General features: G+C 47.7%; 1 protein-coding gene across 2 annotated transcripts in view; it reads right to left on the bottom strand.

Moving 5' to 3' along the window:
* MIB1 (mindbomb E3 ubiquitin protein ligase 1) overlaps positions 1-24,436 on the bottom strand; it is a 331,151-nt gene that overhangs the window by 238,910 nt on the left and 67,805 nt on the right. For both annotated transcript variants that reach the window (XM_029591112.1, XM_029591111.1), the window contains exons 5-7: positions 24,221-24,287; positions 9,587-9,791; positions 2,808-2,991 (exon numbers count right to left, since the gene is read on the bottom strand). In XM_029591112.1, coding sequence (XP_029446972.1) covers positions 2,808-2,991; positions 9,587-9,791; positions 24,221-24,287 — 456 coding nt within the window. The remainder of the gene's footprint in view (positions 1-2,807; positions 2,992-9,586; positions 9,792-24,220; positions 24,288-24,436) is intronic.

Genomic DNA, 24,436 nt, shown 5'->3' with positions numbered 1-24,436 from the left:
ATGTCGTCGGCATCCAACACCAGGTGGAAGAATAGTTCACGAAATAAGACTAAGTTTGGAAATTATAGGGCAACAACTCAAGACCTGTTAGCCCTTACAGTGACAGTTTTCTGACCTGGTCTTGACATTTTTTGCCACTGGACTCTCCCTTCAACTCAAACAAGGATAAAACACTGCTCTCATTTCAAACAGGTTCCTATATAAGAAACTCTTCCTTTGAGTAAGTCTCGTGTATTGAAATTCTTTGTAGGGTGGCTTCCCATTTATGTATATTTACTAAACAGTCCATAAAGGCTTTCCTTCACATACATTTGGCATCTGAAACCACCACTCTACTAACCCCAGGGATAGCAAGTGCTACAAAGCTAGATCCTTATTATGGCCAGTTCTGAAGAAGAAATAAACAAAGAGTCTCATTTGTATTCTGGTTCAGGATGTCATATCTATAACAAAAGCCACCAAATCAAAACTGTCATGCACTGGCCTGTATTACAGTTTATGACACTCAACTGTTCTGTCATCAAGGTCTCCATCTTTTCTCCTCTAATCATTATTAGACAAACTGTGAGAAAACTAGGACCTAACACAGATCCTGAGATGAGGCCATCAAATTATTCCCAACTGAACTCCATTCTTAGTCTTTCATCAGATTTATCACTCTATCTTGAAACTTCAGTAAAAGACTCAACCCTGATTAATAAGTTAGCAAGAGGGAGAGAAACCAAAAAACGTCTTCTGCTCAAAGTTGCAACGAGATACATTAGAACATCTATGAAGACTCTTCCAGACAAACACAGGGCAAAAGGAAGAGACCTATACTGGAAAAGGACTTCAATACAGCATCAAGGGCGGTCAAGCACCTTGAAGATATAGAGGGCGCCCCGACACCTCGCTAGCGTCAAGGGTGACCACGATGCTCAATGGTAATCCTGGTCCCTGACGTAGTCCTGGCATCGACGCTTCAGACCAACAGTGCATTGGCACCCATTACTGGGCATGGCACCGAAGGTGCAGCATAAATGCCGCTTGCCCAAGCTCCTGCTCACCCTCTCTTCTCATCACAAGTAAGCAGGAGGGAAGACTACATCTTTCAGGGTTCCTGCCCATGGAGGCTAGTTCCCCTGAATGAGGGGAGGATGAGCTCTCTCCCCACAGGAATGGTGTGGTCCTCAATCTCTTCACTGTCCAAATCACCATCAATGCCGATCGATCGTTGAAATGACATGGAACTCCTGACCAGATAGAACCAGGCGAGTCCCCAGGCTTAGCAGCCTACACAGATCACCCATGGATTGCATTCTGTAAGTCCTGCCAGGACCTGACAAAGGAACAAAAAGACAGAGCAAGGAAAGGACACAGATATTAAATACTGCATCTGCGGTTTAGTAAGGGAAAGTATTAGTCTCTGCCAGGCTGCACAGTGACTAAGGCCCGCCATGTAGCTAGCAGATAATGGAAAGAGGAGGAAAAAAAAAACTACCGTAAGGGAAAGAAAGACAGCTGCAGCTCTAGAAAAAAAAAAAAACAATTACAAAAACTGTGAGGAGAGAGCACAGCTGAATACTATGACACATAAGGCTATGACACAACACAGCTTTGTTGGGGGGGGGGGAGAGAGAGGGACTCTGCCTAGGGGGCAGGATGATAGCTGCACATGCTCAGTTGGGCATGTTTGAAAGTTCTAGAATCTTTAAGATCAAAGTTCCAGACCAGGCTCTAGCCAATGAGGTCACCCATGTGTGAGGACTACCATCCTTCTTGTCCTCGAAGAAACTCCTCTTCTCAAGTAGCTGCACTGGCTCCCTATCTGCTTCTGCAAACAGTTCAAGGTTTTCTTAAACTGTAAACATATTCACTCTGCAGCTTCCCTCAAGAACTTCATTCATCCAACAAATCGTTTCTCCTCTACAACCAGTTCTGGTCTCCATACTTTCCACCTTGCTGGCCATATGCCTGGAATAGACTTCCTGAGTCCATGTATCATACTCCCTCTCTGGCTTATTCAAATCCAGTCATATACTCACATTTTTTAAGCTGCTTTTAAAGTACATCTTATTTATTTATTTATTTATTTCATTCAGCTTTATATACCGGCTTTCAACTTAATTTCAAGGCGGTTTACACTGATTGAATTTGCAGTAGCAACATTCAAAACACATATATGCTAAACCTAAACATCTTTACAATAAATATACTTCCCACAGATTCATTTGTCATTTATGTTTGTCTTTACTAGAGTGTAAGCTCCACGGAGCAGCTACTGATCCTTCTGTGTGACTGTACAGCATTGTATTTGTCTATTAGCACTTTAGAAATAACTAATAGTAACTGTAGTAAATACCTAGTAGACCTAAATAACTTAAATTGAGTTCAGGTTTAGAAAGGAAAATATCTAAAATTTAAATCCAACTCCTTCAGTTTTTTTTCATCTGTCAACATTCCACAGCCTCTAATTGCCTCCCACAGTGAAGCAATGGATGTGATATTTTTTTCCTTAAAAAGTTCCAAAAATACTGATCCAATATTCCCGTATTTTGTTTTTTTCCTCTTACAAGTTATCCCTGTCAGATTTCCTTACTTTTCATCCATTGTATGGACAGAGTTTTATATAATTCTAATATTCCATATGTTAGAAAGCCCAAATAAAAAAAGCAGCACCAACAGGTAATAATAGCTGGTGAGTTTATTTCAAACTTGAAGAAAAGGCAGAGTCAGCGCTGAGCTCACTTAGTCATGTCCATCAGTTAACCTGTCGCAAGCATTCCATTTTAAGCATATTTTTATGTCCAAAGTTCAACTATACTTACAGGAAGCATAGCTTCAGCCCACTCTCCATGACCTCTTTGAAGTAGCTTGATCCGTTCTAAATCATAACAAATTTGAACAAGATCGCCCACTTGAAACTGCGATGTCCCTCCTTCTGCACCCTGAGCAGCATCCCCACTTCTAACCATGTTGGCTTTGGTGAGAACAGCTGGATTAAATGTCCATCTAGAAAACAACACAACCCACTGAGGTAGGGTCACCGACACACCATTATGGCAGCAATGTTCACTAAATCGCACAGCAGAAAAAGTATGCAGGCTCTTTCTGCATACCCTGAGCAAAGTTTCAAAGGGAAACTACCCACATGGTTTCCGGCTGAAACTTCGCTTAAAGGCACACAAAAGCACCTGCTATTTCTGTGGATAGGGTTAGGCAGGGGAAATTAGGCATGTGCAACTGATACTTTAACCAATGCATGTAGTTTATGCCCGTCCAGGAAAGCTTACATTTAGAGCAGCTAATTTAGCCACTTAGTGAAACCAGGTGGCTATACTCAGCCACTCAGTGGTGGGACAATTTCCACACAGATCTAGCCACTTAACTCCACGGTTAAGCAGCTAGATCCCTTTAAAAAATTGTCCTCTCTAGATGGCTTATGTACATAATAATGTTTTTAATCATGCTAAGCATATTTTTACACACATTATTGGGTTTGTATGTTTTTTATACATTAGGAATTAAAACATTTTTTAGCATGTGCATTAAATTTCAGCACACAGATTTAATGCACAGCTTTTTACATCAGTTCCTTAGGCTCCTAAATCCAGACAAATGAACAGAAGGCCTAAATTTAGGACCCTAAATTTCAGGTCCATAAATTTTAACTTATTTATAGCTGAAAACTTAAGTTCTTAAATTTAGGAGTTTGCAGAGTTGCTTACCTATAACAGGTGTTCTCACAGGACAAGCAGGATGGTAGTCCTCACATATGGGTGACATCACAGGATGGAGCCCAATCACGGAACACTTTTGTCAAAGTTTCTAGAACTTTGACTGGCACCTACTGAGCATGCCCAGCAATGCACTGACCCTGCATCCAGCAGGGGTCCCCCCTTCAGTCTCGTCTTATAATAAAAAGTACATGCAAAAAATAAAATAAGAAAATGTAAGCGAACCCAACTCCACGGGGTGGCGGGTGGGTTTCATGACGACTAACATCCTGCTGTCCTGTGAGAACAACTGTTACAGGTAAGCAACTCTGTTTTCTCATAGGACAAGCAGGATGGTAGTCCTCACACATGGGTGAGTACCGAGCTGAGGATGCCGGAGCAAAGCATGAAATGCACCCAAAGATGTGCAACAGGCACAACAACAGGAGTGGAAATTTGGTTAGGAGGGCATCCTGAACGGGTCCAATGGAAGAATGTTGGGAAGTTAAACTGAAAACAAGTTGCATAGAACAGACTGGTCAAAGATGGAATCCTGTGTGCCAGCGTTATCTAAGCAGTAATGGGCTGCGAAGGTATGGAGAGAACTCCAGGTAGCAGCCTTACAAATATCAGCAAGCGGCACCGAAAGGAGGTGCGCTACTGATGTCACCATGGCCCTGACAGAGTGTGTTTTCACACGATCTTGCAGCGGAATGCCTGCTTGCTGGTAGCAAAAAGAAATGCAGTCCGCTAACCAGGAGGAGAGGGTCTGCTTTCCCAAAGGATTTCCCAATTTTGATGGTATCGAAAGAGACAAACAATTGAGTGGATTTCCTATGGGCCAATGTGCGGTCTAGATAGAAGGCTAGGGCACGTTTGAGGTCCAAGGAATGTAGAGCCTGTTCTCCTGAGTTTGAATGGGGCAAGGGAAAAAAGGTAGGTTGGTAGGATAATGGATTGATTAATATGAAATTCCGACACTACCTTTGGTAAAAATTTAGGGTGAGTGCGGAGCACTACCCTGTCATGCAGGATTTTAGTGTAAGGCGTGTAGGTAACTAATGCCTGCAATTCACTAACTCTGCAAGCGGAGGTGATAGCGAGAAGGAAAACTACTTTCTATGTGACATAATGGAGAGGCTCAAACAGAGGTTTCATGAGCCGCCCCAAAACCACATTGAGGTCCCAAGCAGGGGCCGGAGGGCGCAGTGGAGGTTTTAAGTGGAATAAACCTCTCAAAGTGTGTTACGAAGGGTTGTGTCGAAATAGGAACATTCCCCACGCCTTTATGAAATGCAGCTACTGCACTGACATGCTCCCTGATGGAGGAAGTTTTCAGGCCTGCCTCCGACAGGTGCCAGAGATAGTCCAGAAACTTCGCTGTGGAACAAGTGAAGGGGTCTAAGAACATAGAAGTGCACCATATTGTAAATCTCTTCCATTTAGAACGGTAAGACCTTCTCGTGGAAGGCTTTCGTGAAGCTACCAGGATTCGGGACACAGACTCTGAAAGGTTAAGAGGTTGGAGTATTAACCTTTCAACATCCAGGCAGTCAGAGATAGGGCCTGGAGGCTGGGGCTGTTCTGAGTTATCAGAAGCGGATCTTTCCCCAGAGGAATGTGAAGGCGTACTGATAAGTCCTGGAGGATTGGAAACCACACCTGGCGTGGCCAATGAGGAGCTATCAGAATCATTACGCCCTTGTCCTTCCGTAACTTCACGAGAGTCTTCGATATTAGTGGAAGTGGAGGGTAAGCAGAGGAAATGGCCGGCCCACGAGAGGGCGAATGCGTCTCTCGGTTGCGAGTGGTGGCTGCGAGTTAGAGAGCAGAAGTTTTCTACTTTGCGACTGTGGATTGACGCAAATAGGTCTATGTGAAGGTAACCCCAACGTTGGAATATTGTGTCCGCTACAGTGGGATTGAGAGACCACTCGTGCGGAAGAAACGTGCGGCTCAACTTGTCCACGCCCGGCAAGTAGGTGGCTGTGAGGCACATCGAGTGGGAAAGGGCCCTCGCCCATATCTGTGCAGCTTCCTGACACAGAAGGTAGGAGCCCATTCCTCCTTGCTTGTTGATGTACCACATCGCCACCTGATTGTCGGTTTGAATCAGGATGGCCTTGTTTGAAAGGCAATCCTGAAAAGCTCTGAGGGCGTATCTGATTGCTCAAAGGCCAGGAAAGTTATCTGGTGTTTGGCTTCCTCTGGAAACCAGGTTCCCTGAGTCTGTAGGTCGCCAACATGAGCACCCCACCCTAGGTTGGAGGCATCTGTTGTCAAGGTGATTTGAGGATCTATAGCCTGAAATGGAAGGCCTTGAAGTAAATTATAGTGTTGCATCCACCAGGCCAGGATAGTCTGAGCTGTGTGGAACGTGAACAATGCTGGACACTGGTCAACAAGTCTGAACCCACTGGGATTTTAAGGTCCACTGCATAACTCTCATGGCTAGTCAGGCCATCGGCGTGACTGCACCGCGAATGCCATGTGGCCTAGCAGTATGAGAAAGTGACGAGCAGTTGAGGATACTCAAGTCTGTAAATGATGCGCCAGAGAGGATAGGGTGAAAGCCCGATCCTGAGGGAGGAAGGTTTTCGCATATACTGTGTTTAGGTCGGCCCCTATAAAGGATAGGGTTTGGGATAGTTGATTAGAAACCCTAGGGAGATCAGCATATGTAGAGTGAGGCGCAAGGACTCTAATGCGGCTGGTTGAGTCGGAGCCCTTATCAACCAATCGTCAAGATAAGGGTAGACATGGACACCCTGACTCCTGAGAAAAGCTGCGACTACTACGAGGCACTTGGTGAATACTTGTGGAGCAGACGCTAGGCCGAATGGTAGTACACGGTACTGAAAGTAACGAGGGCCAACCAAGAATCGCAGGAATTTGCGATGAGATGGAATAATTGAGGGGTGTGTGTATGCGTCCAGGAGATCTAGAGAGCATAGCCAATCTCCTTTTTGTAGACAAGGCAGTAGCGAACCCAAGGTCACCATCTTGAACTTCTCTCTTTGTAGATACTTGTTTAGGGCGCGAAGGTCCAGAATTGGACGAAACCCACCTGACTTTTTTGGGATGAGGAAATACTGGGAATAGAACCCCTGCCCCTGTTGGGCAAGGGGCACTGGTTCTATTGCCCGTGACTGGAGGGTTGACACCTCCTGTTCCAGAAGGAGAGAGTGGTCGGACGATCCCCATGTCAGCCAAGGTGGGGAGTCCGCCGGTACAGTCAGGAAGTTGAGGTGGTAACCCTGAGTGACTACTGCAAGTACCCACTGATCGGTGGTGACTGGGTGCCAAGTGCTGGGGAAGTGGCACAAACGACCGCCGACAGGTACTGATGGAAGAGAAGGTTGGCCTATGCTCTCTTGGAAGGAGTCAAAACCCTGATGCTGGTCCTGGCTGAGGAGCAGGTTGGGCCTTCTGAGGCCGGGACTGCCTGAACTGGCCTGATAAGGCTTGGAATGGCGACCTCGGGAAGATGGAGGATAATACAGTCTTGGTTTGTAGGCCGGTCGTTTAGAGTCTCGTCTGAATGTCCTCTTGAAGGTGGACGAGAAGTCAGCAGGAACTGAAAAAAAATTGATGCAGCGTTTCATGGTGGTCCTTAAGCTGCACCACAGTTTCCTAAATTTTATCTCTGAAGAGTATCTCCAGCACATGGCAGGTCAGCCAACTTGTCCTGTACCTCTGGTCTGAGGTCAGAGGATTTCAACCAGACCCACCTTCTTGCACTAATCCGCACTGCGGACACTCTAGAGGGTGTCAAATATGTCGTACGCAGCACGGACCTCATGCTTACCAGCATCCAGGCCTTTCTGAGCAAGAGCATTAAGGTCATATCCTGGAACTGGTCAGGTAAAGATTAAGACAAATCCTCTATCTTTTTAAACAGGTTTCTGTTATACTGAGTCGTGTACAACTGGTAGGAAGAAATGCGAGATATAAGCATTGAGCCATGAAAAACCCTTCTGCCAAAAGAATCTAGGGATTTTTGCTCCTTCCCTGGAGGTATGGAGGAATGAGGTTTGGAACGTCGTGCCTTTTTCTGGGCTGATTCCACAACCACAGAGTGATGATCCAGTTGTGATCTTTGAAACCCAGGAACTGACTGCACAAGAGAGGTGGCATGTCTTACGGTTGACAGGTGGAACTGAACCTGAATGCTCCCAATTCCTCTTTAGCAGGTCAATTAGGATTTCATGAATGGGAATTGACATTTTCCTTAGGAGCATCAAGAAACTGGAGTACTTCCAGCATCTTGTGTCTTGAATAATCTTCTGTCTGAAGCCGAAAAGGAACTGTTTCAGACGTTTCTTTGATGAAGTTAATAAAGGATAGATCCTCTGGAGGAGACCGCCTTCTCTCTTCAGGAGGAGAGGGCGCTGAAAGCAAATCATCTGTATCCTGGGAAGAATCATCAGTCCAAGGATCATAAGGTTGATCACCAGCTCCCTGAGGATCTTCAGAAGGGAGAAAGGGCATTAATCCCAAAGGACCAGGCCTAGGCACCAATGGCATCGATGGAGGCACCGACGGAACCGGCGATATCGATGGATGAGTCGGTGGCAGAATTCCAGATGGCGGTATGGGTAATTGTCTTTTCTTAGTCTTCTGATGACAGAGGTAGCGGCATCGAAGGAAGAGGACATACCGGTGCCTTCGGTTCCATCGGTGGAAGGGCACCGAGCAATGCATCCAATCTACCCAATAGTGGTGCAAGCGCCATGGGAATCGGATCGGTGACTGCTCGGGTACCAGTATCGGCACTGATGGAAGATGGAAGCCCTGCAGTGCTTTACCGATTGTCTCTTGGATCATCTGATCCAATTCCTCACGGAAGCCTGGCACCAGAGTAGGAGGCAGCACTGGCATAGCCAGAGGGTCCACTGGTGAAAGTGGAATCACGGCTCCCTGCAACGATGAAGGTGGGGGGAACGCCTCGGTGACCCGGTCGCAAAGGAGGATGGGGCCTTCTCAGGACAGGATTTCGTCGGTGGCTCTATCGACGCCGATGCCAAAGTTTTGCTTGGTTCGGCGGACTGAGCCTTCCAATGCCGGTGTCGACGTTTTTCACGATGCTCTCCTCGGTCCTTCTCCTGAGGTGATGAGGAGGACCTTGACATCATCGGAGTAGTTGATGCCCGCTGCTGGCGAGAGGTCGATGGCACCGGCTCAGACGAAGTCGAAGCGGTCGATGGAGTCGAGAGTTTTGAATGAAAAAGAAACTCCTTCTCCAAACGGGTTTTACGGCCCTTCGGCGTCATTTGGGCACATTTGGTGCAAGTTAGGGTATCGTGGTAGGACCCCAAACACAATACACAAACTCTATGCGGTTCTGTGATGGACAATGTCAGAGGACAATCTGGGCACCAACGAAAACCGGACGCCATGGCTTCGACAAAAATTTAGCTGCGGTGCGGTAGATGGCTAATAGGCCCCGAAGAGAAAACTCAAGGGGAATCCACGGCAACAAGGGTAAAACCTTACCTTTCCACCACGGAGTACAGATATTGATAGGGGGACCCCTAGAGTGTAGAAATCTTTGAAAATTTTTGAAGTTCCGTGAGGAAAATTCCTATCAGGAATCTCAAGAGAGCTCCTTAACCCGCATGGCTACTGTTGCGTGGAAAAAAAAAAGAGACTGAAGGGGGACCCCTGCTGGATGCAGGGTCAGTGCATTGCTGGGCATGCTCAGTAGGTGCCAGTCAAAGTTCTAGAAACTTTGACAAAAGTGTTCCGTGATTGGGCTCCATCCTGTGATGTCACCCATATGTGAGGACTACCATCCTGCTTGTCCTGTGAGAACAGCTTTTTTTAATATTAGCCTCAAGATGTCCATAATTATACCAAGCTAAAATTTTTATCATTTTACAATCACAAACCTATTGCCACTTGGATATTGTACTACAATATCATGGTCTTCATCAATGCCACAAACAGTCCCAGTGGTGGTTAAAGTTTCAAACATGCCATCGGTCCATCCTCCATGACCATGCTGCAAGGACTGTACAATCTCCAAGTCAAGATCAATGTTGACCAGATCGCCAATCTGGAGCCCACCAGGATTTCTGTTACCATTTTGTTCACCTGTAGATGAAACAGCAAAACAAGATTTGTTAAAGCTATCTAGTCATATACATGAAAACCACACAAAAATATTATTTTTTTAAACTTCTGCTATGAAGTGGCAAGGGGTAAATGGGGGTCTTGCAAGACCCCTGGGGGGGATCTGAACTGTGAAGGAGGGTGCTTTACGGAACATGTGGCACTTTAGCACTTTGATGCCCCCAGGCGAAGTGGGCTGCCATCATGTGTTTTTTACTGTTTCGCCACAATAAAAAGTATTGCAATGCAACGGCCACATTATTTTATCGGGGAGAGACAAAATATCTTGGGAACACCCCCACTATATTTTGCACCTCCCGCAGCAAAATGTTGCAGCTTTGTAAATCTCCCCATAAGCAATGAAGAGTGAAGTGGCTTGCCCACAGTCATAAAGAGCATTGATGGGATTTGAACCCTGGCTTCCCTGGTTCTTAGCCCTGCTAAGAACCAGGGAAGCCAGTTAGCAACTGAAATGGCATATCAGTTGCTAATCTAGAAACTTTAGGTTTAGGTAGAAAGAAGCAAGTATTTATTGATGGTAACGTGTTGCTTGTAAAATCCAAAACCTCTTGCAAAAATGTCTTCAATGTTGTATATGGAATTCCACCTGCCACCCTTGGAAAATTAAGAAACCTCAGGTTAAGATGCCTAGCGTTATTCTCCAAATGTTCTATCCATCTGGCCAGAGTCTCTCGATCTTTCACCGTGGTTACATTGAATGCTTGAGCTTTAACATTTGCCTCAATTACAGATACTCTGGAGGACACCAAATTAACCTGGGTTTGTATATCTAAAACGTTTTGTTGAAATTTGGTAGAATAGTGATCCTCTTAACATTCAAAGCTTTTAGGGTTGTCCCAAAGCCAGCCACGAGGTACCACAAGGCATCCAGTGACACCACCACAGGACGAGAAGGGATTTTAAATAACTCACTGCCGATGTTACCAGCTTGGGATAATGATACTCCTACGGCAAGATCCAGTTTGGTCTCCTCAGCATCCAAAACAGGGCTCAAAGCACCCCCACCGATCTCACCAGCACGAGGAGACGCTGAAAGAGAGCCCAACACCAGCGGCGAGACATGGAGAGAAACTCCCTCTGCTTCAAGCCTGGAAGTGACATCATCCCCCGGGGCCCCCAAGGGGTTCTCAATGTTCATTCTCTGCGCCGGTGGCTGTCGTAGGTCCGGACTCAGGGATACCTTCTCTGCCGGTGCTCCCAAGCCAACCTGCACACCAGGCTCCTCGGCCCCTGGAGTAAACACTGGTGAGGACATGAATCGGGTAATCTCCAGTTGTTGAATAGGAGAGGGGAAGGACTCCGAGGGATAGACCCGAACCTTCCCCTTACGTTTAGGAGGCATTTCAAATTAGGTAATTCAGAATTTCAGCAAGCAAAGTCAGAGCAGCTCCTCCTCACGTCCACACTATGCCGCCATCTTGACTCCTCCCCACTCTGTATATATTCAACATTTTATGAAAAATTTAGCTTTGGTAATTATTTAGTTATGGATTGTATTGCACTTTTGTGAGTGGTTGCACAAAGTTAAATATGACATACTTCTGCAATTTCTAATGCAAATTAACTATTTGCTGATTTTAACAGATTGAAAATAATAAAACAGTGAATATGGATTGTGCAAAGGTTTGGACACCCATTCAGTGAATACTTTGTAACACCTCCTTTGGCAGAAATAACAGCTTCCAAAACATTTCCCGTAGCCAGCAAAGTTTTTCTCTCCTTGCTTTTTGGAACTTTTTCCCACTCTTCCTTACAGAACTCTTCAAACTCAGAAATATTCTTAGGACTCCTTGCATGTACTGCATGTTTGAAATGTCCCCAGAGATTGTCAATAATATTCAAGTGAATATGGCATATTTGAATTCCAAAACCTTCCTCTTCCTTATAGTAAGCATTTCATGATTGAGTCTGAGGTATGTTTTGGATTATTGTCTTGCTGAAATATTCAATCTCTTTTCAGCTTCAGTTTATTTTATGACTGGGGAAGATTAGCTTCTACGATATGTTGATCTTTAGTTGAACACACTGAAAACCAAACTGCCTGCAAATAATGTCTCAAATATCAAATACCCGGGGGGGAAGTGACGTCATCCTAACAGCATGGACGTCTGAGGCATTAGCTCCGCTCCCCTTCATCCTGCATTAAGCATTAAAAGTTTTTTAACGGCAAATTTTTTATTCTGGACAGCATCAGGGGTTGTCTAAATCCCTACCGATGCACCCCAGGAGGAAAACTGCGGATCTTAAGGCTTTTTCCTACGAACCGGGAGGTTCCCGTTTTGCGGCCTTGAGCGAAGAATCTGATCCAGGAGCTCCCGCAATGGCGGATGCCGTGCCGCGCGCTGGGGTGCCGGCGATTGAAGCGGCGCTTGACGGTTCGGACCCGCACTCACGTTCCGCATCGGCTGATCCGACTAAAAGTGATTTTCAGCTTTGGTTCCGGGAAATTCAAAGTGACATTAAATCGATGCGTTCCGAAATGCAGGCGGCGTTGGCCGAATTTCGCACTGAAATCGGAGATATTGGCAGGCGAGTGGAAGATGTAGAAGGGCTTGTTGAGGGGCAGGTAGTAGAAACCTCGACCCTTAAGAAAGAAGTGGCGCTGCTTCACCAAGCAAACGAGGAGCTGCAACTCAAAATGGAGGACTTAGAGAATCGTTCTCGCCGAGCAAACATCCGGGTGAGGGGAGTCCCCGACACGGCGGAATATGCTGATGCCACAGGGGTGGTACAGAAAATATGTGAGCTTATTCTCCATAACAGCCCTGCATCGGCTGGGACCAAGGCTGGCGACATCATGCTGGATAGAGCGCACCGTGCACTGAGGGCGCCCCGACCGAATATCTCCAGAGACATTATAGCCTGTTTACATAGTTTTCGCCTGAAGGAAGCTATTATGCAACAGGCCCGTAAGTTGGGCACAATAACCTGGGAAGGGCACAGTGTTACGGTTTATAACGACTTGGCAGCCGCTACGCTTCAGAGACGACGGGACTTTCAGCCGGTAACCTTGATTCTCCGGGAGGCAAATCTGAGATACCGATGGGTGTACCCTGCAGGACTTGCTTTTACTAAAGATGGCCGTACGAGATTTATAAAGATGGTGGCGGATGCGGCTTCTATTTTGGCGGAGGAAGGTATGCAGCTTCCGGATTCGGGACATGGTTTCTCTAAGCCGCTGGCTGCGGATCGGCCCCGGTGGCAACGAAAGGGGACATCTGGATCACGTCTACGTAGAAATTCATCTGAATCCAATATGACTCTGAGTATTAGTTCTGAGGCCAAGGTTCCTTGAGTGGCCCTCCCTGCATATTCGCCCGGTTGGGTGGGGGCTTTTTCTTTGCATTCTTTGCACTGCTTGTTCCGGGGGCGACCCTGTGCTGCAGGGTTTTATTCCCTGTTATCTATATGGGGAACTGTTGCAGGAATCGGTTATAGGTTCCTAAGTTTTATGCCCTATAGGGTGGTCTTTTGATAAGGGCTGGATGTATGTTTCAATTTCTGTGTTTAGTTATACGCTGTTTTTACTATTCTGTCTGAAAGGATGAGGGGGGGGGGGCGCACTTCACCTCTGTATTCCCCGGCCTATGGTCATTGGCGGGGAACATGTCTTTTGGGTGGGGGGGAGGGGGGGAGGGGTGAGGGGGTCGGGGGGTGTATTTTCGTGGGGGTTTATTTCTTTTTGGACTTCTCTGCGGTAAGGTGGGACAGCCATTATTGGCCATCTGTGGAACTTGCTCTGGTCAGATTGGTTGGGGGGCGTAATTTAGGTAAGCCAGGGGGAGGTGTGGATGGTTATGAATATGGCATCTCTTAAAATAAGTGTCTCTGAACGTGAAGGGACTCAATCATCCCGCCAAGCGCAATAGTTTATTTAAAGATGCGTTGCGGATGAAAGCTGATATTTTATTTCTTCAGGAAACGCACTTGCGTAAACGTCATGAAAAGTTATTGCATCACGTGGGTTATCCCTTGGTGTTTCTGGCAGCAAGTACTCCCCAATTTAAGTACAATGGGGTGGGGATTTTGATCTCCAGGGACCTGGTGGGGCAGGTGGATTCGGTATTTAGGGATCCAGAGGGTCGGTTTCTCAGTGTCCATATATTTTCAGCAGATTTTGTACACCTTGGTTAATGTTTATAATCCTAACAAGCTGCAGAGGGCTCCTATACAGCGAATAGATGACCAGCTGCTAAAATCCTCTTGTGGGCGGTTGATTTTTGGGGGGGATTTTAATTTAGTTTGTGATCCACTAATGGACTGTTCCACAGGAGTTGGACATTATGCTCAAGTGGATAGTAGAGCTCTACATGCCTTTATTGCTAAATGGCATTTAGTGGACATCTGGAGGGAACGTAACCCCGCGGCGAGGGATTACTCGTATTTTTCGACAGCACATGAGATCTACACTAGAATTGACTTTCTGCTGGTTGACTCTGCATGTGTGGGGGTCACGATAGATACCGGTATTGGTTCGATTACCTGGTCGGACCATGCCCCGGTCTGGTGGTCCTTTAGTACTGCAGGCTCTGATACTGGTCGCCGGTTTTGGCGTTTGAACGACTCTCTTATTAAGGATAAGCAGATAAAGCAAGACATAAGACTCGCCATTCAGGAGTATTTACACTTGAATGACAACGGGGAGTCTACACCAGTGGTGATTTGGGATTGTCTGAAAGCCGTTGTAAGGGGCAAGTTGATAGCTATTGCATCTTACCGGAAAAAGGAAAAGCTTAGGAAAAGCAATCTATTGAGAACTAAATTAGGACGCGTGGAAGCGGCTCATAAAGCCGCACCTTCTAAGGCTCTGTTACGTGAATTAGGGGAACTTCGGTATCAGTTGCAGCAGCTGGACGCTGATGAGAGGGCCCATCAGCTAGATTTGGTTCGCCAAACTTATTATGAGCCTGGTAATAGAGCGGGGAAATTGTTAGCCCATACTTTGAAGGCTAGGGCAGCACAAACCCAGATCACCAAGATTCAGACTTCGGGAGGGGCAGTGACGACGGAAGGAACGGCAATCAGAACGCAATTTAATACTTTTTTTACTCATTTATATTCTAGAGAACAGGCTGCCTCGGAAGACACCATTCGGGACTATTTAGATGGGGTTACATTACCGTGCCTGGAAGCCCCTCTGACGGAGGGAATGGGTCAGGCTATTACTTCAGCGGAAGTATTGGCAGCCATAGCTGAGTTGAAACCAGGAAAGGCCCCGGGATTGGATGGGTATTCACCTCTTTTTTATAAAAAATTTAAGGATGTGTTAGTGAATCCTTTGGTGGCCATGTTCAACGCATTGGGTACGGGAGCTCATATGCTCCCTGCGGCTAATGTTGCAGGTATAACGATTCTCCCTAAGCCCGGAAAGGACCCAATGTTATGTAGCTCCTATAGACCCATCTCCCTTATCAACATTGATTTAAAATTATTAGCTAAAATTTTGGCCACCCGTTTGAAGTTTGTTATCCCCTTATTGGTGCACGATGATCAAGCCGGCTTTATGCCCGGGAGGATGGCGGGCGATAATATTCGCAAAGTGGTCAATATTATACACTACGCTAAACGGCAATCCATCCCTTCGGTGTTGTTTGGGGTTGATGCGGAGAAGGCCTTTGATCGGGTCCACTGGCCATTTTTGTTTCAGGTGCTCCGAAAGGTGGGGCTGGGAGGGGGTTTCCTCACGTGGGTTCAAGAATTATATAGATCCCCGGCTGCCTGCATTAAAATTAATGGGGGATACTCTGAGAATTTTGAGGTGCAGCGGGGGACCCGGCAGGGATGCCCGCTTTCACCATTATTATTTGCCTTAAGTTTGGAGCCCTTGGCCACCAAGATTCGGGAAGCGGAAGGGGTTCAGGGGATTCAAATTGGGGATGCTTCCTATAAACTTGCGCTTTATGCGGATGATGTGTTGTTTACCCTGGCTGATCCGGCTTGTTCTTTGGCGAGCCTGCTGCCTATCTTGGAGGATTATGGTTCGGTTTCAGGGTTTAAGGTCAACAAAGACAAATCAGAGATATTGCCTATTGTTTTGGCCCCACCTCTGGTTGATCAACTCAAAGCTCAATTTCCTTTTGTTTGGGCCTCCAAATCAGTGAAATATTTGGGGGGTTTTCTGGGTCCGGAGTACAAAGAGTTATTCCAGTTGAATTATGAGCCCTTACTTAAGAAGTTAGACTTAGACTTGCTAACCTGGGATAGGTTGACACTTTCTTGGATGGGAAGGGTTGCGGCTCTTAAGATGACCTTCTTGCCTCGGATTGCTTATCTTTTCCAAACATTGCCATGTTTGGTGTCTGCTTTGGTGTTAAAAAAACTGCAGGTTAAAGTTTTCTCTTTTATTTGGAAGAGACGACCTCCGAGAGTAGCTCATGCGGTGCTGTATCAACACAAGCGCGATGGGGGAGTGGGGGTCCCAAATTTTCTACATTATTATATTGCTTCACAATTACGAGCCATGGTGGATTTTCATAACCATCAGGATGTTAAACAATGGGTCCGCCTAGAAAGTTTCTTGATCCAGGGTGCTTATTCGGATGAGTGTTTTTGGGGCCTGGAGTCTATCCCACATGATATGGGTATCCAATCTCCATGTACTATGGTTACGTTACTGATATGGCGAAAGTGGCGACCGCAGTTTATTGGGGATCGGAAATTCTTGCACTCAACTACAATTCGAGCCTGCAGGATTTTTCTTGCTGGATGGGCGGAGAGAACCTTTCAAGTATGGAAGCGTAGTGGTTTGCTGACACTGGGGCAACTGTGGTATGATCAGGGGGTACGCTCTTGGGAGGAGCTTCGGTCCACTTACCATCTGGGGGCCAACCAGTATTATGCCTATTTACAAATTTGTCATTTTTTGCATTCTAAGCCAGTGCGCACAGACTTGCTTAAAGGGAAGACGCTACTGGAAGGCTATTGTGCTACTGCACATACGATACGGGGGGTAATCTCCAAGCTTTATACTGTTCTGAATGGAGCGCTGAAGGGCAAGCCCACTCATGTGAAAGCTTGGGAAAAAGACTTGGGGGGCCCCTTATCTGAGGCTGAATGGGAAACATGTTTTTCCGCTGTGGGACGGTCGTCCACGTCAGCCTCTATGGTGGAAAATGGTTACAAGATGCTATTCCGGTGGCATCTTACCCCCTATAAGCTGTATAAGATGGGGCTTAGACAGGATTCGTTGTGCTGGCGGAATTGTGGGCTGGAGGGAGATTTTTACCACATGTGGTGGACGTGTCCCGTAATTCGTGTCCTCTGGGAACAAGTGGAACAGTGGTTTGGGGTTCTAGTGGGTGTGCCTGTAGTCTTTCACCCGAAGGAAGTTTTGCTCCACATTCCAGATTCGCAAGACACTCATATGCATAGTTTACTACTCAGGGCAGTGGCGCATGCGGTGAGGGGTGAAATTGCCAGGCGGTGGAAGGAACCTAGTTCCCCTACTCTGTCTGATATCATGCGGAGATTGAAATGGATCTATTATATGGAGTATCTGACGGCAATTCGTAGAGACAATATGGCCAAATTGGGCAAAGTTTGGCATCTGTACACACACTGGTCTGATACCACCTTACCGAGCTCAGCAGGGACATGTTAGCGGGAATGGGAATGGGGGGGGGGACAGGGGTGCCGGGGGGGAGGGGTTGTTGTTAGAGGGGATCTGGGGGTGGGGAGGTACCTCGAGGGTGGTTTTCCCACGGGGGTTATAACAGACATGAATATTCTTGACCGTCTGTTTATTGCAATGTTGGTTGCTGGGTTTTCTACTATGGGCTAGATTGTATTTGTATTAGCCTGCATTGTTACTGTTCTATGGAAATGTGTACTGGTATTTATGTCAATAAACATACAATTACAAATATCAAATACCCATAAAAAATAGGAACAGTATAATTACTAATGGAAGACGACATTTCATACCCAATTAGAATGGACATCAATAGTGCAAAAGATGGGTTCCACAATAATAGAGCTGGTGGGTGTCAGCAAGCTGGGTATACATGTAAGATCTCTATTAATAAGAGGTTGCCTGCTCAATCATTCACCTACAGCCCCATCTAGGGTGCCGACGAACAGAAAAAAAAATTTTAATCAATTTTTTCATTGCAAATAAACCTTCTAGAGACAAAAAGGAAAATTAGTTTCTTACCTGATAATTTTCGTTCCTGTAGTACCAAGGATCAGTCCAGGACACCTGGGTTGTGACCCCGCACCAGTAGATGGAGACAGATTAAAACTTGTGGGCGGAGCCATATATGCTCCTGTGCCAGTCACAGCCCCTCAGTCATACGTAATGTCAAAGTAGACAAAAAACAGAACAACTAAACTAAATAACTAATCTTAACAGGGAGCCATTCAAGGACCCCCAACCGGAACAGAACCCCAAAACGAGGGAGCAAAGCAATAACCGGAATAGTTAACAAAAGAGATGAGCGGACTCTCCGATTCTTCACAACAGCACGGGCGGGATCCTGGACTGATCCTTGGTACTACAGGAACGAAAATTATCAGGTAAGAAACTAATTTTCCTTTCCCTGTACGTACCAGGATCAGTCCAGGACACCTGGGATGTACCAGAGCTAAATTACCGAGGGTGGGAAGCAGAGAGTCCCGCTCGGAGTACCCTCTCTCCAAAACCCCCGGAATCCGCAGCCTGAACATCCAACCGATAGTGTCTAATGAAGGTATGTAAGGACTTCCAGGTAGCTGCCCTACAAATCTCTTGAGGCGAAACCTGAGAAGATTCCGCCCAAGACGCAGCAAGAGCTCTTGTCGAATGAGCCCTGAGACCGTTCGGGATAGGCTTTCCTCGTAATACGTACGCTGAGCCGATGGCCTCTTTAAGCCACCGTGCGATTGTCGTCCTGGAAGCCGGACCTCCTTTCTTTGGGCCCGAGAATAGAACAAAGAGATGATCCGACACCCGGAAAAGGTTAGTGACTTCTAGATAACGGAGGAGAACCCTCCGCACATCCAACTTCCGCAATTCTTTCCATTGCGGGTCCGAAGATTCAGCACCTGCGAAAGCAGGAAGCTCAATAGACTGGTTCAAATGAAACTGTGACACCACTTTTGGCAAAAAAAGACGGAACCGTCCGCAGGGAAACTCCCGTATCTGAAATCCGCAGGAATGGCTCCCGACAAGACAAAGCCTGTAATTCCGAGACTCTCCGAGCCGAGGTAATCGCAACCAGGAAAACGGTCTTTAAAGTAAGATCCTTAATAGTAGACCGTTTTAAGGGTTCAAACGGAGCCGTAGACAAAGAAGAAAGGACCCAATTAAGATTCCAGGAGGAACATGGATGATGTAGTGGTGGACGAAGATGTTTAGCCCCCCGAAGAAAACGAGAGACATCGGGATGCAGGGCCAGAAAGGAACCGCGAACCTTACCCCGCAGACAACCAATCGCCGCCACTTGTACACGAAGGGTACTACAAGAAAGCCCTTTGGCTAGACCGGCCTGAAGAAAAGCCAGAATATCAGAGACGGAAGCGGAAAAGGGATCTAGCCCTCGGCTGATACACCACTCCTCAAAAACTACCCAGACACGTACATAAGCCAAGGACGTAGACTGCTTTCTGGACCGCAGTAACGTGGCTACCACCGCATCTGAATAGCCTTTTTTCTTTAGACGTTGCCTCTCAAAAGCCATGCCGCGAGACAGAAGTGATCCGCATCCTCCAAACAAACGGGGCCCTGACGAAGAAGCCCCGGAAACCCCTGTAGCCGAAGGGGAGCATCCACCGACAGCTGAACGAGATCCGCAAACCAAGGGCGCCGTGGCCACTCCGGCGCTACCATGATCACGTTGGACGGGTGCAACTCTATGCGCCTTAAGATTTTGCCTATCATTGGCCACGGAGGGAATACGTACAACAACACGTTGGTTGGCCAAGGAAGAACCAGTGCATCGACGCCCTCGGCACCTCGCTCCCGACGTCGACTGTAAAACCGAGGAGCCTTCGCGTTGTGCCACGTGGCCATCAGGTCCATGTGGGGCAGCCCCCACCGATCGCAAATGAGATGAAAGGCATCTTCCGTCAGCTCCCATTCTCCGGGGTCGAGGTGGTGTCGACTGAGGAAGTCCGCCTGAACATTGTCGACCCCGGCTATGTGAGATGCTGCTATGGAGTTGAGATGGCACTCTGCCCAACTCATCAGAAGCTTTGCCTCTTCCGCCACAAGTGGACTTTTTGTCCCTCCTTGGCGATTGATGTATGATACTGTTGTTGCATTGTCCGACAACACACGGACCGCCTTCCCTTGGACCAACGGGAGGAAGGCTTGCAGAGCCAGGCGCACCGCTCTGGTTTCCAGACGGTTGATGGACCACTGCGACTGGACGGAGGACCATCGGCCCTGTACCGACTTGTCTAGGCAGACCGCTCCCCAACCGGAGAGACTGGCATCCGTCGTCACCACTGTCCAGTCGGGGACCAACAGAGACACTCCGCAAGAGAGATGGCCCGGATCGAGCCACCAGTGAAGACTCTCCCGCGCCTGAGTCAAGAGTGGAAGTGGTAGGTGGAACTCTTCTGATACCGGCTTCCATCGGGAGAGCAACGCAAATTGTAATGGTCGCAGATGAGCAAAAGCCCAAGGAACCAACGCCAGTGTGGACGCCATAGATCCCAGAACCGTCAGATAATCGCGAACCAGCGGCAGCTGAAGACTTAATAATCGACGCACTTGACACTGAAGCTTGCGTGCACGATCCGTGGACAGAAAAACCTTGCCCTGCTTCGTGTCGAAAAGAGCTCCCAGGTATTCCAAGGACTGGGTAGGAACAAGCTGACTCTTGTTGAGATTGACAACCCAACCTAAGGTCTGCAACAAGTGGAGGACTCTGGCCACCGCCTGACGGCAACGGGTCTCGGACTTGGCCCGAATCAGCCAATCGTCCAAGTAGGGGTGTACCAGGAACCCCTCTCGTCGAAGATGAGCCGCCACTACTACCATTACCTTTGTAAATGTTCGCGGAGCTGTGGCGAGGCCGAAGGGAAGAGCCCGAAATTGGTAGTGTCTGCCCAAGATGCAAAATCTGAGGAACCTCTGGAAAGACGGCTGAATTCCGACGTGGAGGTACGCCTCCGTGAGATCTAAAGAGGCCATGAATTCGCCTGGACGAACTGAGGCAATCACTGACCGAATTGTTTCCATCTTGAAGTGTGGAATGCGCAGACATTTGTTTACCCCTTTGAGATCCAAAATTGGCCGGAACGTGCCGTCCTTCTTTGGCACGATGAAGTAGATGGAATAACGACCTGCGCCTTGCTGATCGGGAGGTACGGGGACGATTGCTCCTAAGTCCTCCAGACGCCTGAGAGTGCTTAGCACTGCCATGGTCTTTTTTGGGCACTTGCAGGGCGACATCAGGAACTTGTCCGTTGGAGTCCGTACAAAATCTAACGCGTAACCGTGCCTTATTACATTGAGGACCCACTGATCGGATGTTATTTTGGTCCATTCCTCGAAAAATAAAGTCAACCTTGCCCCTACGTTTGGAACGGAGGTTCTTGGTTGCCTTAAGGAATGGACCCGCCGTATCTCATTGAGAGGCTTTGGGACCCGTGCCGGACGGGGTGCCTCCCTGTCTGCCGTAACGTTTCCCACGAAAGGACTGTGGCCACGAAGAGGCCCGGGAAGAAGTCGAGCGATAAGAAAGAGCCGAGGACCTCTGAGGACGAGATCTCTTGTTACCTCGAAACCGGGACCTGGACGGATAGGAGGATCGGGCTCTGGACCTGTCTTCTGGAAGTTTAAAAGCTCTGTTCTCTCCAAGAGAAAGCATGAGATCATCCAACTCTTTGCCGAATAACAACTTCCCCTTGAAGGGCAGGGCTCCAAGGTGAGCCTTGGAGGATCCATCCGCCGACCAATTGCAAAGCCAAAGTAAGCGACGCGCCGAGACTGCAGAGACCATGGATCTTGCTGAAGTACGTAGTAGATCATAGAGAGCATCCGCACTATATGCAATGGCAGCCTCTAGGCGATCCGCCTGCGTGGCCTCTTCAGGAGAAAGACCTGCATTCGCCTGTAGAACTTGGGCCCAGCGCAAACTAGCCCGCATGGCATAGTTGCTACAAATGGCAGCCCGGACTCCCAACGCTGAGACCTCGAAGATCTTTTTGAGCTGCACCTCAAGCTTCCTGTCCTGTATGTCTCTGAGGGCTGTGGCCCCAGTGACTGGAATCGTGGAACGTTTAGTTACCGCCGACACCGCTGAATCCACCTTTGGAAGCCGAAGAAGTTCCAGTGCATCTTCTGGCAAAGGGTAGAGCTTATCCATTGCCTTAGATACCTTCAGACCTAGTTCAGGAGTATCCCACTCCCGAAACAAAATGTCAGACGCCGAGAAATGGAATGGGAAGGCTACCGCTGGACCAGTGAGTCCTAGCAGGACCGGGTCCATAGTTGCTCCGGGGCGCGAGACTGTCGGTGGGGCTTCAACCCCTAACTCGCTGAGGATTGCCGGGATAAGCGGGGACAGCTCGTCCCTTCGGAAAAGGCGTACCACCTTTGGGTCGTCCCCATCACTGGCTTGCGAAGGTTTGCTCAGCCCTGTTTGGGCAGAATTGTCCCCTGACGCGCCATCGGCCCCCATCAGGGGCTCGTCAGGCGGATCTACCTCATCTTGTGAGGTGGACTCTGATTCTGTATCCTGCGGGATACCTCTTGGTGTCCGAGTTCCTGTCGCAGGGTCATCCCGAGATTTTTTCTTCCTTGGAGTATCCTTTTTAGAGTGTCCATGAAGTTCCTTGCGCCTGCGGCCCTTATATTTTAAAACTTTTCGCAGCAGAAGGGCAAAATCCGCCGAAAAAGACGACCCCGAATCTGAGGAGTCCGATTCCTCGCCAGCCTCATCCGGGGACTCAGCCCCCCCCAGCGGAAGCTCCCCCCGAAGGCCGTTGTTGAGGAGATAACTCGGGAGGCGCGGCAGAAACCCCTGCAGGTTCCTGCACAACTTCGTGAACTGATGCCAAGATGGCCGCCGCTCCTGCACTAAGCGGGAAGGAGTCAGCTGGCGCGATAGAAGCGGCGGGAGTGCACGACGGCGACCGCACCGAGAGGGAACAGACCCCCCCACCTGACTTAGAGGGTCCCTCCCCGCCCGGGACGCATGCAGAACAAATTCCCTCACGAGAGAGCCGCGCGCGCGCAGAGCCGCAAGCGCGGCAAGTTGTGCCTCTAGGCATTCTCGCGGCCGCGGCGGGAAAAACGTGAAGAGAAAATAAAAAATAAAATTAAAGATTGAATGCCGAAAAACTCCCCTCCCCTTGCCGAACTGAGGACCTTTTCTCCCCCCCCCCCGGCGAAGAAGAAACGGAGAGCCGGCACAAACAAAAGAATTTAAAAATTTATTTTTTTTTTTAAATCAAACCTGCCGCTGTCCAAGGTCCTGGGGTTCCTGCTCCTGTTGGGGGTGAGTGAACCGGGCTCCCCGGTGTCACCCCCGACGCTGCTGCTTTAGTAGTTCGGGTCCTCGACCCTCAGCAGCGGCCTCAACCAGGGGGGGATGGTCCTCTCAGAACTTTCCCACCTCCCTGGGAGGCAGGACGGACAGCTTCTTAAACTACTCTAAGCAGAAGTAGAATCAAAAAATACAAACTGAGCTTAAAATAACCAAAATAAGTAAAATAACCCTGACTAAAAACTAAGTATCAGTCCTCAGGGCACCCAGAGGCTGTGACTATACCTGCACCACCTACTGGAGACAGAGTAAGACTGAGGGGCTGTGACTGGCACAGGAGCATATATGGCTCCGCCCACAAGTTTTAATCTGTCTCCATCTACTGGTGCGGGGTCACAACCCAGGTGTCCTGGACTGATCCTGGTACGTACAGGGAACATCAATTCTTAGATTGTTCCGTACTCAACATAACATTAGCAAATAAATCCCAAGATAAGCCTGATACACCAACATGAAACGAGTCCTCCTGCATCAGGGGGACTTATCTTTAATGTTAATAAAAGATAAGTCCCACTGATGCAGAAGTTCCAAAATAGCAACTGACATCAGGACTCATTACTGGCAATGATGAGCAAATATCTACATGGAACTTGTCTTCATTTGCCTTTTCCCTTTGAAAAAAATTTAAATAAAGAACCATTTAAGGTCCTTCATCTTAACAGGTTTGGTTTTCAGGATAAACCAAAATACTGTATGTAAGTGGACCTATTTATAGACCACATATACTTTAGTAAATCAGGCCCATAGATTGTAAGCCTCTGGGGCAGGGAGCTACCTACTGAAATATAACTTGCCTTGAGCTTAAGTTTGGAAAGGAAAGTAATCAAATCTAAAAATCACTGAAATAGGTGTTTTATCAGCCATAAAAGGAATGTCCATTATTACTACAAGCAAAATTTATCCTGCCCTACTTACCTAGCACTGGACAGTGGTCTCTGTAGAAAGAACCTCCTTTGGCATCTTGAACACATTTTAAGTCAGACTGAAAAAAAAACAAACATTTGAGGGACTTTAAAAGGTTACAGAAATTTGATCCTGCCACATGGCAGTAACACAGTCGGAACAGAATTCCAAGTCCATATCCAAAATTACTGAGTTAGTAGCTATGATCCTTTAGTTTGGGTGCTAGAT

Source organism: Rhinatrema bivittatum, chromosome 2 (genome assembly GCF_901001135.1).
Source record: "Rhinatrema bivittatum chromosome 2, aRhiBiv1.1, whole genome shotgun sequence".
In the NCBI taxonomy this organism is placed as follows: domain Eukaryota; kingdom Metazoa; phylum Chordata; class Amphibia; order Gymnophiona; family Rhinatrematidae; genus Rhinatrema; species Rhinatrema bivittatum.
This window is presented reverse-complemented; position numbering and strand designations above follow the sequence as displayed.